Here is a 12140-nt window from a genome sequence, read left to right as displayed (position 1 = left end):
CAACAAAGGCTCGGTGCTTCCAGGTTGAGTGGAAGAAGGAAACACCAGAAAAATTGTGACACCCAGTGCCATGATGTTCAGAGATTAATTGAAATTTATAGGTATTTCTCTGCAGTCAGCCCCTTCAATAACATAGTCACCTTGATGCACTGAGACTTAACTCCTTCATTGGAGAAGCGTTTTACACATCCTTACCAACAGAAACCTCAAAGCTTATTGGTTTATCTCCAACCTTCCTGTCAATCATCGTGGCTTCAAAAAATGCCCCAAAGAGAAGGAATTCCTCAGAGTCCTCTTTGTGGATCTGTGGGGGGGAAATGACATTGGTTTTACCTTTTATTGTTTTCTTAGTACACAGAAGCAGCGCTTAATTTATGCCAAGACTTGCCAGGGCTGAGCCCCAGTGCCTCTGGGCTTGTCACATCAGTTATGAACATAAAAAAAATTGCTTGAGCCTTGGCATCTAATTGCTTGCTCCCCAGCACCTCTTTCATTACAAATTAAGCACTGCACGGAAGTCTCTATGAATGGTTTCAGCGCATTCACTTACTGTCATACAATCATACAAATTATCTGTCTATTTTTGTTTCAGTGCAACAGTGAAATTTCACTCTCTTGAAATAAGTCATATTAAGCATATTGTGGCAATATAACTTCCGAGCAATGATGTAGTTCGACTACAGTATATAGCATTCTAATGAATTCCAACCCTAGAGTTTTCACATCTGTGCTGCCCCCTTGTGGCTCCTCAGAGTCACTTCATAAAATCATAGAAATGTAGGGCTGGAAGGAATCTCAAGAAGCCATTTGGTCCAGCCCCCTTTGCTGTAGCAGGCCCAAGTAAACCTCCCAGATCATCAATGACAGGTGTTTGTCCAAGTTATTCTTAAATTTCCAGTGATGGGGATTCCACAACCTCCCTTGGAAGCCTATTCCATCGTTTAACTATCTTTATAATGACACATTTTTCCCTCATATCTAACCTAAATGACTCCTACTGCAGTTTAAGCCCATTACCTCTTGTCCTAACTTCTGTCGGCATGATAATAATTGATCATTGTCCTCTTTATAACAGCTCACAACATATTGGAAGACTTTTATCAGGTTCTACCTCTGTCTTCTTTTCCCAAGACTAAACATACCCAGTTTTTTTAAACTTTCCTCACAGGTCAGGTTTTCTAAACCTTTTATTATTTTTATGGGTCTCTTCTGGTCTCTCTCCAATTTGTCTGCATCTTTCCTAGGTGTGGCGCCCAGCTGGGACATCACCAGTGCTGAGTAGAGCAGAACAATTATCTCCCTCATCATACATACAACACTCCTGGTAATGCACTCCAGAATGATATTAGGCTGGGAGATGCTGAGCATTCTCAAGTCAATGAGACCTGAAGGTGCTCAGCATCTTCTCAGGAAGCACTCAGCACCTCGCAGTATCAGAGCCCCATTGCAATCCATGGGAGTCTTCTCATTCAATCGGCTTCAGATCAGACCCCAGTACACTTTTAGTTGTTCAAAGGCTGTAAGCACAGTGATGGTATGGATGTTTCTCTGATACTTTCTTTCACTGTGGGAATGCTGATTTACTGAGTGTAGATCTGAGCACAAGTTGGCCCAGTGAGTCTCCTAAAAGACTGCGTAACGGGGCAATGAACGAAAGAAACCATGTATATTTTAATACTTGTTTGCCTGCCTTTCTCAAAGGAACAAACCGCTCTTGGTATAGCCCAATGTATATATGTCTTGAAATAAGTGTGCAGTGTATTGCTGCAGGAGATAACTCTAAGTTGAATTTCAGTTTTCATTTCCCTGTTGCATATTTTTTTTAACATTACCATGAAGCATATGGCAATGAGTGAAACCAGGATTCAGAATCTGTGCCACACTCTTCTATTCCCATTTACAAAAGTAATAAATTTTGAATGCTCATTATGTTCTTGGCGTTGTGCTCAGTCAGTAATGTCAGATTATGAGGCACGGTGATTTACCCCAATCTGCAGAGAGACATCATAAAAATGTTGCAAATTTTATCACTTTTCCGTTTATTTGTAATCTCCAGCACTCTTGACTTCCCTTTTACATGTCTGTAACATAATGATTCTGTCTACAGCAGCAGGAAATATATTTGAATGTCAACAAGGAAAGAATATCAAACAGTATGGAGATGTGTTATTGCATTTTATTCATTCTGAATTTGAGAGTCAGACACCAGTTGCTAACAAGTATCTTGATTGTAATAAATCCTTATTGTTACTATTAATTGGCATTACAGTAGTGTCTATTTATCTACATGAGATACTTCTATAGTCTCTATAACTTTATCTGAGCGCTTCAAAATCTTTAACATATTTATCCTCAGAACACCCCATTACCCTCATTAACAGATTCAGAACTGAGTTACAGACACTCAAAGGTATTTAAGTTCCTAACTCCCATTAAAGTCAATGGGAGTTAGAAGCCTTTGAGGACCTGATCTAAGTGACTTGCCCAAGGTCACCGTGGTAGAGCAGAAAATTGAACCTGGGGTTCCAAGTCCAGTCTACAGCTGTAGCCACTAGATCCCCCTTCCTCTCACATTGCGCTAGACCCTTTTAAAACAGAAAGGGACTGAGCTCCAGCTGATGTAAATCAGCCTAACTCAATTTGTATGAAGTTAATGGAGCTACATCAATTTACAGCAGCTGAAGATCTTGTCCATAATAACTTGTGATCCCTGCTCCAAAGAGCTCGTGTAACCCACACACCTTCTGGGTGTGATGTTCTGTCCCATCTAGTGGCATTGAGACACACAGAGAGAGAGAGAGAGAGATAAAATGAGTCTGCTCCACAGCCTTAGCTAATAGCCAGTTGGCTTTTATTCCATGTGGTAGAGGCTCATGCACTAAGCTCCAGAAGCTGCAGGGTTTGATCCTGACGACTAGGATCTGTTGGTGGTACACTCGCAATTCCAGAAGAGAAGCCACATGAAGGATAAGAGAGAGGGAAAACATGCAGTTGGGCTGCTTCTTCTCACACTTCCACCAGTTTCACACTAGTGATTTTAATGGTGCTACTACTGATTAGCATAAATAAAGGAAGACAATCAGACCCAGTGTCTATCAATCCCAACTACCCCTGCTGGCTCTGTACCTAGATATTATTAGTTGCCAGTTTCTTGTAGGTATTGCAGCAGAAGTGGGCCTCGAGGAGGGAGTTAAAGGAAGAGAGGCTAGCGGCATTAATGACTGTGAGCCACATTCTCTGCTGGTGTAAATAGGTGAAATTCTACTGAAGGCAATGGAGCTATGTCCATTTACCCCAGCACACAATTTGGCCCTAGTTCAGGGAAGGTGGCCCTCACTACTGAGGGGGCAGTCTGCAAGCTGCATTCTCCATCCTGAATGACCATAAAGAGAGAGGTTCCTAAAGAAAGGAAATGCTGATGGTCATAGACTTGAGAGAGGCTAGGTTCTACCCCTTTGTATCAGACTAAAACAGTAGAGCCTTTTGTCAACCATGCTCAGATGCCCATTAAAGGTACCCACCAGGGGTGGATAGAGCCTCCCAATTCAATGAGTGCACTTCAATAAATTGCTGAGGGGGCGCCAGCTACCAGCAGCAGCATGCTCTGCCCCAGCACCACAACCCTAATCCCAGCCTGGTGTGGAGGAGATCCCACAGGTAAGGGGATGGCTGGAGAGCAAGCCCGCTCCACACTCACCCTGGAGCAGAAGTTCCTGTCCTGTGGGCCTGGGCCCAACTCCCTGCTCTGAGCATTGCGACCTGGCATACAGGATTGCAGTGTCACTCTGGTTTGGCCTGGCTATCCCTCCATCATCATGCGTGGTGCTGCAATCCTGTGCACCATGCCCAGAGTGGGGAGCCAGGCCCAGGTCCCCCTCCCCCCACCCTGAGACAGGAGCTGCTGCTGCAGGGTGAGTGTGGGGCAGACTCGCTCTCGCCCATGGGCCTCCCCTCTGCACTGGGCCAGAAGGAGTGTATATTTGCCTGTGAAAATGTACGTTTACCAATGCAGTTCTGCTCTTGGGGTCTATACCCAAATATGATTAACATGAAGCCACCCACACCTATCAATAGTGTATCAAAAACATTCAGTATGTTTGCACTCTTGGTTTCATTATTTCTGTGGGTGCACTTGAACCCATGAACGCACAGTAAAGCCATTGCTGGTGTCCACCCACTGTTTGGAAACAGTTTATTTCCAAGAGAGAATGAGGAACCTAATTTTTAAATGTGTGTGTCCTATTATGACCCCCCAAAACTAAAAGTGGGTGCTTAAATAAAGCTACTTAACATTAGATGGTGAACACTTCAGGTCTAGGACTTAGGAACATGGGAATTGCCATATTGGGTCAGACCCATGGTCCAACCAGTCCAGTATCCTGTCTCTGACAGTTGCTAGCACCAGATGCCTGAGAAGAAGGTGCAAGAAACCCCACAATAGGACGATATGGGACTGAATCTTCCTATATGTGTGCAAAGCCTATGTGCAGGTGCTTGTACCATACCTATAGTAAATAATGATTTCCATCCTATTCAGTTAATGACATATATAAATTTATGATCCATTGGCATGGCAAATCCTGTAACTGGATGTGAGCGCATGGACCCCAGTGCATCTGTGGTGATTCACATCCAGGTTACAGACATGACTGGGACCTTAGTTTGTCAATTAGCTACATACTTTGAACCAAGCATCAATCAATCTCTAAATTTACAACTAACCTCAGCAGGCACATCGAAGGGCTCAACTTCCGCCTCGGTGGAGTTTGCCTTGTCTGAAGGAGAAGATGATTTCCCATCCTCTGCTTTGTCTGTTTTCTCTTTTCCTTTAGATGCTTTGGAGTCTTTATCTTTGGAAGGTAACTTTATGTCTTTGATGATCTTTGAAAATTTAGACTCTTGCGCTCCCCCTGAAAGTATCTCCACTGCAATTTCAATTAGGAGGCGACCTCTAAAGGAGACGCCTTCCCCAAAACCTTCATTGAGCTCCTGGTGGTCGTCCATTAGGGAGTGGTTCCTAGGTGAGCCATAGAGATTGATCCAAGCTGGTCCAAAGGTAGGCAAGAACCCTGGAGATGATGCATATTTTACAACATTTGCATTACAAGCTCTCACTCGCTCACACATTATTTGCAGAACTCTGTTCTCTGAGAGTTTTACTCATAAAGGGGCTCAATCTGGCCCCACTTCTATGGGTGCTGGTGTTCCTCCAGCTGCATAATGGGATTTGGGGAGACTGTACTCATGTGCATACCCCAATACAGTACAGAGCACTGCTCCACAGGGGAAACCTATGTACTGTCACCTAGGGACTGGGGTGGTGCAGCATGAAACAGACTATCTGCCACAATGAGTCTCCTCCAGCAATTCTCTCTATGGAATGGGAGAGGCGCCAGAGCCCTGGAGTGGCTCCTTTCATGCTCTGCAGATTGAGACTGGGATGTGGGGGGAAGATCCCTATCCTTGGACCAGGCATTCCAATGCCCATCCTGTTACTTGGACTGGGAGCTGGGGAGAGGATTTAGGTCTATGACACTTTAAAATGGCTTATTTTTCTCTTTTTGAGTAACTAGGAACAAATAGTTGCCATTGAGTAGATCAGAAATAGAAGGCTGGTCTGCCCCTGAAAAGTGATACATACTTGTTTGCCTGGCAATGCAAGTGCCTTTGGCATTAGCCCTGAATTCACATCCCTTGCCCCTAACTGAAATAGAAATGCCACATGGTAACAGATCATTCCACATTCGCAGAAAGGGTAAGAATCCTTTTAGATACTGATCAAAATGATGCTATTTAGGAGTCTTTGTAACGAAGGGGACAACACCATTCCATTAAACACACAAAAAGATTCAACTCCGTATCAAGTAGGATTTTTCATACAACCAACGAAAGGCCTACCCCTCACTAAAGCCTTTTGGAGCCCTTAACTGGGTCTTAACTAGTATCCAGTCACCATGCTGGTGAATTTTATCCCACGGGGGGGAGGAGGGAGAAGAGTTTTTAAACACAAACTTTTTCCTCTTTACCTTTATCTCCATCTTGTTCATTTGAGATTTTTTTCAGGTCTATGAAGTGTGTGGCTAAGGCCACATCATTCATGCTGCCTTCATCCCACACCTGGATTTTGACTCTTCGACACAGCGGGGGAAACATTTCCTTGAAGACAATCTGTTCATGCCACACAGGATCAGCACAGTTTTTTTGCACTGTTGTTCGTCCCTGAAATGAAAGACCAGCAGCTCTAGACCTTGAGGCTAGACCAGATTCTGGAGAACAATGCTGAGTATAACAAAGTCCTCTAGCAAGCCCTGTCTCTTCTATCACAGAGGAAGCATGTGGTCTAAATAAAAATAATTTTTAAGCACAGTTTTCCAGTCTAGTATATTTACTGAACCTTGAAAGCATCTCTGCTTTTCTCTTAGTCAGTGCGAACACCGAGCATAATGCTACATTGCAATAACTACTGTGGAAGTTTCCTTCTTTGTTTTCTCCTAAGTATTTAATGAAGGGCCATATCCTGGCCTTGGAATTCTCACGCAGAACTAGTAGAGTTTAGTGCGACGTGTAACTCTTCAATGTACCAGTTCAATTCCTCTCTGTGCACTCAAAGTGATATTTCTGCCATGCAAAACTGCACACATGGAGGTGGCCTTTTAAATTAAAGCTTCGGTTCTAAGGAACAAGTGGTACGTTAGCGCAGTTGTCGCCTGTCAGGTGAAATCTATCCCTGTGCAGAAGGCCAGCACAAGGCCTTATGCATCAGCTGGGACCCATTTTGACTTATTTATTTAGGTCCCGATATTTAGGTGTTTGTCCCGCGTCCCGACCTATCTTTGGTCAGGACGCAATTTGTCCCGATATTTCGCTCCGTCAGCAGCACTTAGCTTTTTTTTTTTTCTCCACCGGCGGAACCCGCCCCCCCCCATGTGTCCTGATATTTTCTTCCTCTCATCTGGTCACCCTATGTGCACCCCATGTGACTGGGCCTGTCAGGGAGGGCCCAAAGGGGCAGGAGTCCGCCACCTAGGCCTGAAACTGAAAGCAGGGCTGTTCCAGCGACTTTACTGCAACTCCTGGCTGTAGTATTGGTTTTTGCATTCCGAGTTCTCAGAGGAACAGCCAGTGGATCCATGCAGTCCTGGATCCAACTGTCCTAACTCATGCCTCCTGACATATCACATGGCTAAAGCAAGATGCAGCATCACTCAGGACTGGCCTGTCTGCTCCAGATGGGTGGATGGACCAAATCTGAGTGGTGCTGCAACTCTGTGCACCAGCTTGCAATACCACTCAGTTTGGGGACCTCTCAAACAAGAGGCCAAAGGCAAACTGCCCCTTTCTGGATGGCCCTGAATGCAGGAAATATTCACTTCATCCGGGGGTTAAAACAGGACAGTTCTGCAAAACCTCGGACTCTTGGGAGGTCTGCCCTAATCCTAAACCCCGCATCCGATAGTAAACACCACTGGATAATTCCTACCCCTATAATTAGAACTGTGTTCCACAGAAAACCCAAACTGTACACAAAGACTTTCACAAACCCACAAATAGGTCAGATATTTGCACCCACATTTTTTTTTCAGGTGTAAAATTTTACATATTCAGAAAGTCAGCTTTGTGCACGTGAACTGAAAGCATGGGTGCAAATTAGGAAGCTAGAAGTCTGCAATAATGGCTTCATTTGCAGTCATAACGCATTGGTCATGCACAAATATGAATTTCTGCAAAAGCCTCCATATGAACAGATATGAAAAGTTAATGAAAAAAATATGGGTGTAAATGTTCAGCCTGATTCTGATCTCAGTTACACCAGTGTAATGAAGGCAAACTCCATGCCAGTCAATTAAGTTACTCCAAAGTAAAACTGGTGTAAGTATAACCCATGTGCCTAACAGGGAGATATCTCTTCAAGAGACCCACTGGGGGGAGGTAGGAGTGAGTCGTGTCTGGGTCATTGTTGCTAGGCAGATTAAGCACTCCACATCCAGAAGCTTCTGGAACTGGGTGTGGTAGTTTTGGGTCTGCTCCAATAGGTTCCCTGCTGCTGGGGTCAGACTCCATGAGGGCGAGCAGTGAGGGCAGCTGCTTTGCAAAGGGCCATGTGCCCTGTGTGAGTTGGGAAGCTGAGGCCAGGTGCAGGAAGCAGGCTGTTGTCCCTAACTTGAAAGTATTTTGCAGCAGGTTAGTGATATCGTTAACCCTCTAACGGGGCAGCCTGGGCAATGGTAATTATAGCAAGAGGAAACTCGGAGGGAAAAATAATTTATTCTATTTTAATCGTGTGCTTTGAATGTTGCTTTGATTTTAGCCAAACTGTTTTAGTTAAATTGTCTCAAGTAGTGCAATTCACCAACTAATGGGGAAAGAGTCATTTATATTTTGCTATTCACCGTTTTCTATTTTCTTGTAACAGGGTTTTCTTTAAATCTATACACTTGTGATTTAACTGAGTGGTTGGTTAATGAGTTAGCTGACTGGCTAGCAGTGATTTCAGCAGAGGAAGAGTCTGTCTGGATCCCAACTGAAGATTCCTACAAGCAAGTGGAGGGAAGATGTTGTTTTAGGCCTGGTCTACACTTGGTGGGGGCGGGGGTCGATCTAAGTTACGCAACTTCAGCTACGTGAATAACGTAGCTGAAGTCGACGTACTTAGATTAACTTCACTGTGGTGAGTCGAATGCTGCTGCTCCCCCGTCGACTCTGCCTGCGCCTCTCATGGCAGTGGAGTACAGGAGTCGATGGGAGAGCGCTCGGGGATCAATTTATCGCATCTAGACTAGACAAGACAATCCGGCGGGTAGTGTAAACATACCCTTAGACTCAGCAGATTGTATAGATTTAGTGATCAAAGACTCTAAACTCTTAGGTGAACTAAACCTAAGCTTTTGGGAACTCTCAGTTTCTTCTCACTATGTTTCTGTGGGGACCGAACTGTTCAGATTTTAATTTCATTTTTGTATAACTGTGAAGATAATGTCTGTGGATTATAAAACAGCTGTGTTATGCTGTAAAAATTAGATTATTATTTGTTTCTTTATCATAAGATTTTATAAAGTTTTTTAATTAAATTCATTTCTTTAGTTCCTTTCGGGACCTGAATGTGGGGAGGCTGACCCTATGCAATCCTGGCTGAAAATCCTTAGAGAATGACTTGTGGGTCTCCAGCTACTTTTCTCTGGGAGTCGGGTATTTTTAGGCACTGGAGAAGGGCAGTGAAGTGAACTCTAGTTCACCCAAAGATTATATAAGGCAAGAACCTAGGCCCTAGCAACCTTCCTAGCCCAAATGAAGCATGAGTGAATCTCCACCAGTGGTAGCAATGGTGGAAATTACAGTACAAACAGGCCTCATCTGTAGCGACAATAATAAAAACAGCAGCGCCACTAGAGCCCTATGTCTGCAGTACAGCTTCCCCCCACAGCTACTATCAGAAGAGAGTACAGAATGAGAGCTATGAAATTCAGTAGTAAAGATGCAGCCTTAGAATCCACCTTGGGAATTTTAGCCTTTCGTGACTGTAAGCGAATTAGATGTATCACATTAGCATAATACCACAGTGTGTAGTTTTTCTGCATCATGACTTCATGTTTTATTAATGTGAATCTACAGCACTTTATTTTCCCTACTACTATACTGCTGGTATTAAGTCAGCAATTTACTCAGGTCCTGAGCAATCTGGGCACTAAAGATGACAAAAGAACGTACTCATCCTACTTTTCAAGACACTAAGCTCTGGTCTAAAGTACAGAATTACTTTGGTAAAACTACATCGCGTAGGGGTGTGAATAATCCACACCCCTGAGTGATGTAATTATACCGATCTAAGTGTCAGTGTAGACAGTGCTATGTTGGTGGGACAGCTTCTCCAGCCAACATAGCTACCGCTTCTCATGGAGGTGGATTAACTAAGCCAACAGGAGAAGCTGTCTCTCAGTTTAGAGTGTCTTCATTAAAGAGCTACAGCAGCACAGCTGCATTGTTGCAGCTGTGCTGATGCAGTGTTTTAAGTGTAGACCTGCGCTAAGTAAAAGTGCATCAGCTTTAACATTTGCAAGTAACTCAACTGCCAGGAAACAAGGTCTACATTTGTGAGCAATACAGTCCCAATTTACCATTTGACCTGCAAACATGACCACCACATACGGATCCACAAGGTCCTTACTGTCGCCCATGAATGCTTTGGTGACATTAGCCATGATGCTGGAGTTCATCTTTGGAAGCCCCTCTGCTTTATAGATTCTCACATAAAATCTGGCCCATGGTCTTTCAGATGGAAATCCTTTGGGGATCAAGAGGTTCCTACAAGAATAAAAAAAAAAGCCATTTCCCTCAGAATGAAAACTAGACAATGAAGTGATTCCAAGACAATTTTTTTAACAAAGGGGTCACACCATTTTTTACAGCGTAACTTGTGATAAATACTATGTCCCGGAGGCGGGGGATGGGAATGGGGGACATGGAGTGTGCATTTGTTTTTCCAGCTAAATAAAAGCATTCTCTAGTGACCATAACTGCAGAAGGCGGCAACACCACTTGGCAGGCAGATGTCTATGAAGTGCCCCTGCTAGAAATGTTTATACTTTGTTTCTGTAAAATATATTGAGTATAGTGATAGGGCAGCAAGGCATACAGTGTGTGTAATTTGTAATGGGGAGTGCTGTTTGTACATGTATATAAAGAATATACACACACACACAATAGGATGATAAAGACTGTCTTCCTATCATATTGGGTTTTTTTGTTGTTTTTTTTTTTTAAAAAAACCTCAAGTTTGCTGCAATCTGGTGCATTCTCTAGGCAAAAAATTGCTGTTCAGAAATATTTCAAATGGCTCCAGAGTAAAGTCATTCAGGCAGGGAGTTAGCAGTATCCTGAGATGAGAATGAACTCCCTCACTGCTGGTCTACACTAGCGGGGGGAATCGATCTAAGATACGCAACTTCAGCTACGTGACTAGCGTAGCTGAAGTCGAAGTACCTTAGATCGAATTACCTACCATCCTCACGGTGCGGGATCGACGTCCGCGGCTCCCCATGTCGACTCCGCTACCGCCGTTTGTGTTGGTGGAGTTCCGGAGTCGACAAGAGCGCGTTCAAGGATCGATATATCGCGTCTAGATGAGACACGATATATCGATCCCCAAGAAATCGATTGCTACCCGCCGATACAGCCGGTAGTGAAGACGTTCATCAGAGGCAGGGGACTGACAATAATCCCTCCCTTTCATTTGTTGGTGGAATTAGAAGAACTCTCCTGCTCCCCACCCCCTCCCAGCACATCAAAGCAGCACATACAGAGATGTCTGTTAAAACAAGCCCAGATTAGACAAGCAAGGCATGTATTCTATAAACAGGAGAAAAGGACTTTTCATGGATTTTCTTTCCTCTTTGACAGATGCAAAATAAGGAAAATTTTTACAGTACTTTTCAATTTGCTCTTCAGCATCACTTGCTTTCTGAATGGCTTGTATGGTGTCTCCTTTCCCAGCAACACTGATATCACACTTCAGGTATCCCTTGGCTCCCGTCCTAATGTCAGCAGGGTCTGTGAGAAGTGCCCACTTGTCACAAAACTGATGACCTGTAAAACATACAAGCTAATACGAGTCATGGAAGATGGGATACATTCCAGAAGACTGGAAAAGGGCAAATATAGTGGCCATCTATAAAATGGGAAATAAGGACAACCCAGGGAATTACAGACCAGTCAACTTAACATCTGTACCTGGAAAGATAATGGAGCAAATAATTAAGCAATCAATTTGCAAACACCTAGAAGATTATAATGTGATAAATAACAGCACAGATTTGTCAAGAACAAATTGTGTCAAACCAACCCAATAGCTTTCTTTGACAGGGTAACAAGCCTTGTGGTTGGGGGGAAGCGGTAGATGTGGTATATCTTGACTTTAGTAAGGCTTTTGATAGTGTCTTGCATGACCTTCTCTTAAACAAACTAGGGAAATACAACCTAGATGGAGCTACTATAAGGTGGATGCATAAAATCATTCCCAGAGAGTAGTTACCAGTGGTTCACAGTGTAGCACAAGCCAGAATCTGTAGACCCAGGCTCTGAGACTTGCTGCTGCAGGGTTGGGGGTTTTTTTTGCAGTGAAGACATAGCTTCTGTGTTTCAGCTCC

General features: G+C 43.8%; 1 protein-coding gene across 1 annotated transcript in view; it reads right to left on the bottom strand.

Annotated features, from left to right (window-relative positions):
* Positions 1 to 12140, bottom strand: part of FER1L6 (fer-1 like family member 6) — a 109084-nt gene that overhangs the window by 69103 nt on the left and 27841 nt on the right. The window contains exons 8-12 of the mRNA XM_039527810.1: positions 11424 to 11580; positions 10113 to 10299; positions 6027 to 6219; positions 4723 to 5069; positions 196 to 304 (exon numbers count right to left, since the gene is read on the bottom strand). Coding sequence (XP_039383744.1) covers positions 196 to 304; positions 4723 to 5069; positions 6027 to 6219; positions 10113 to 10299; positions 11424 to 11580 — 993 coding nt within the window. The remainder of the gene's footprint in view (positions 1 to 195; positions 305 to 4722; positions 5070 to 6026; positions 6220 to 10112; positions 10300 to 11423; positions 11581 to 12140) is intronic.

The sequence above is a fragment of the Mauremys reevesii genome, linkage group 2 (genome assembly GCF_016161935.1).
Source record: "Mauremys reevesii isolate NIE-2019 linkage group 2, ASM1616193v1, whole genome shotgun sequence".
NCBI classification, from domain to species: Eukaryota; Metazoa; Chordata; order Testudines; family Geoemydidae; genus Mauremys; species Mauremys reevesii.
The sequence above is the reverse complement of the archived record's forward strand: the minus strand, read 5'-3'. Positions and strand labels throughout refer to the sequence as shown.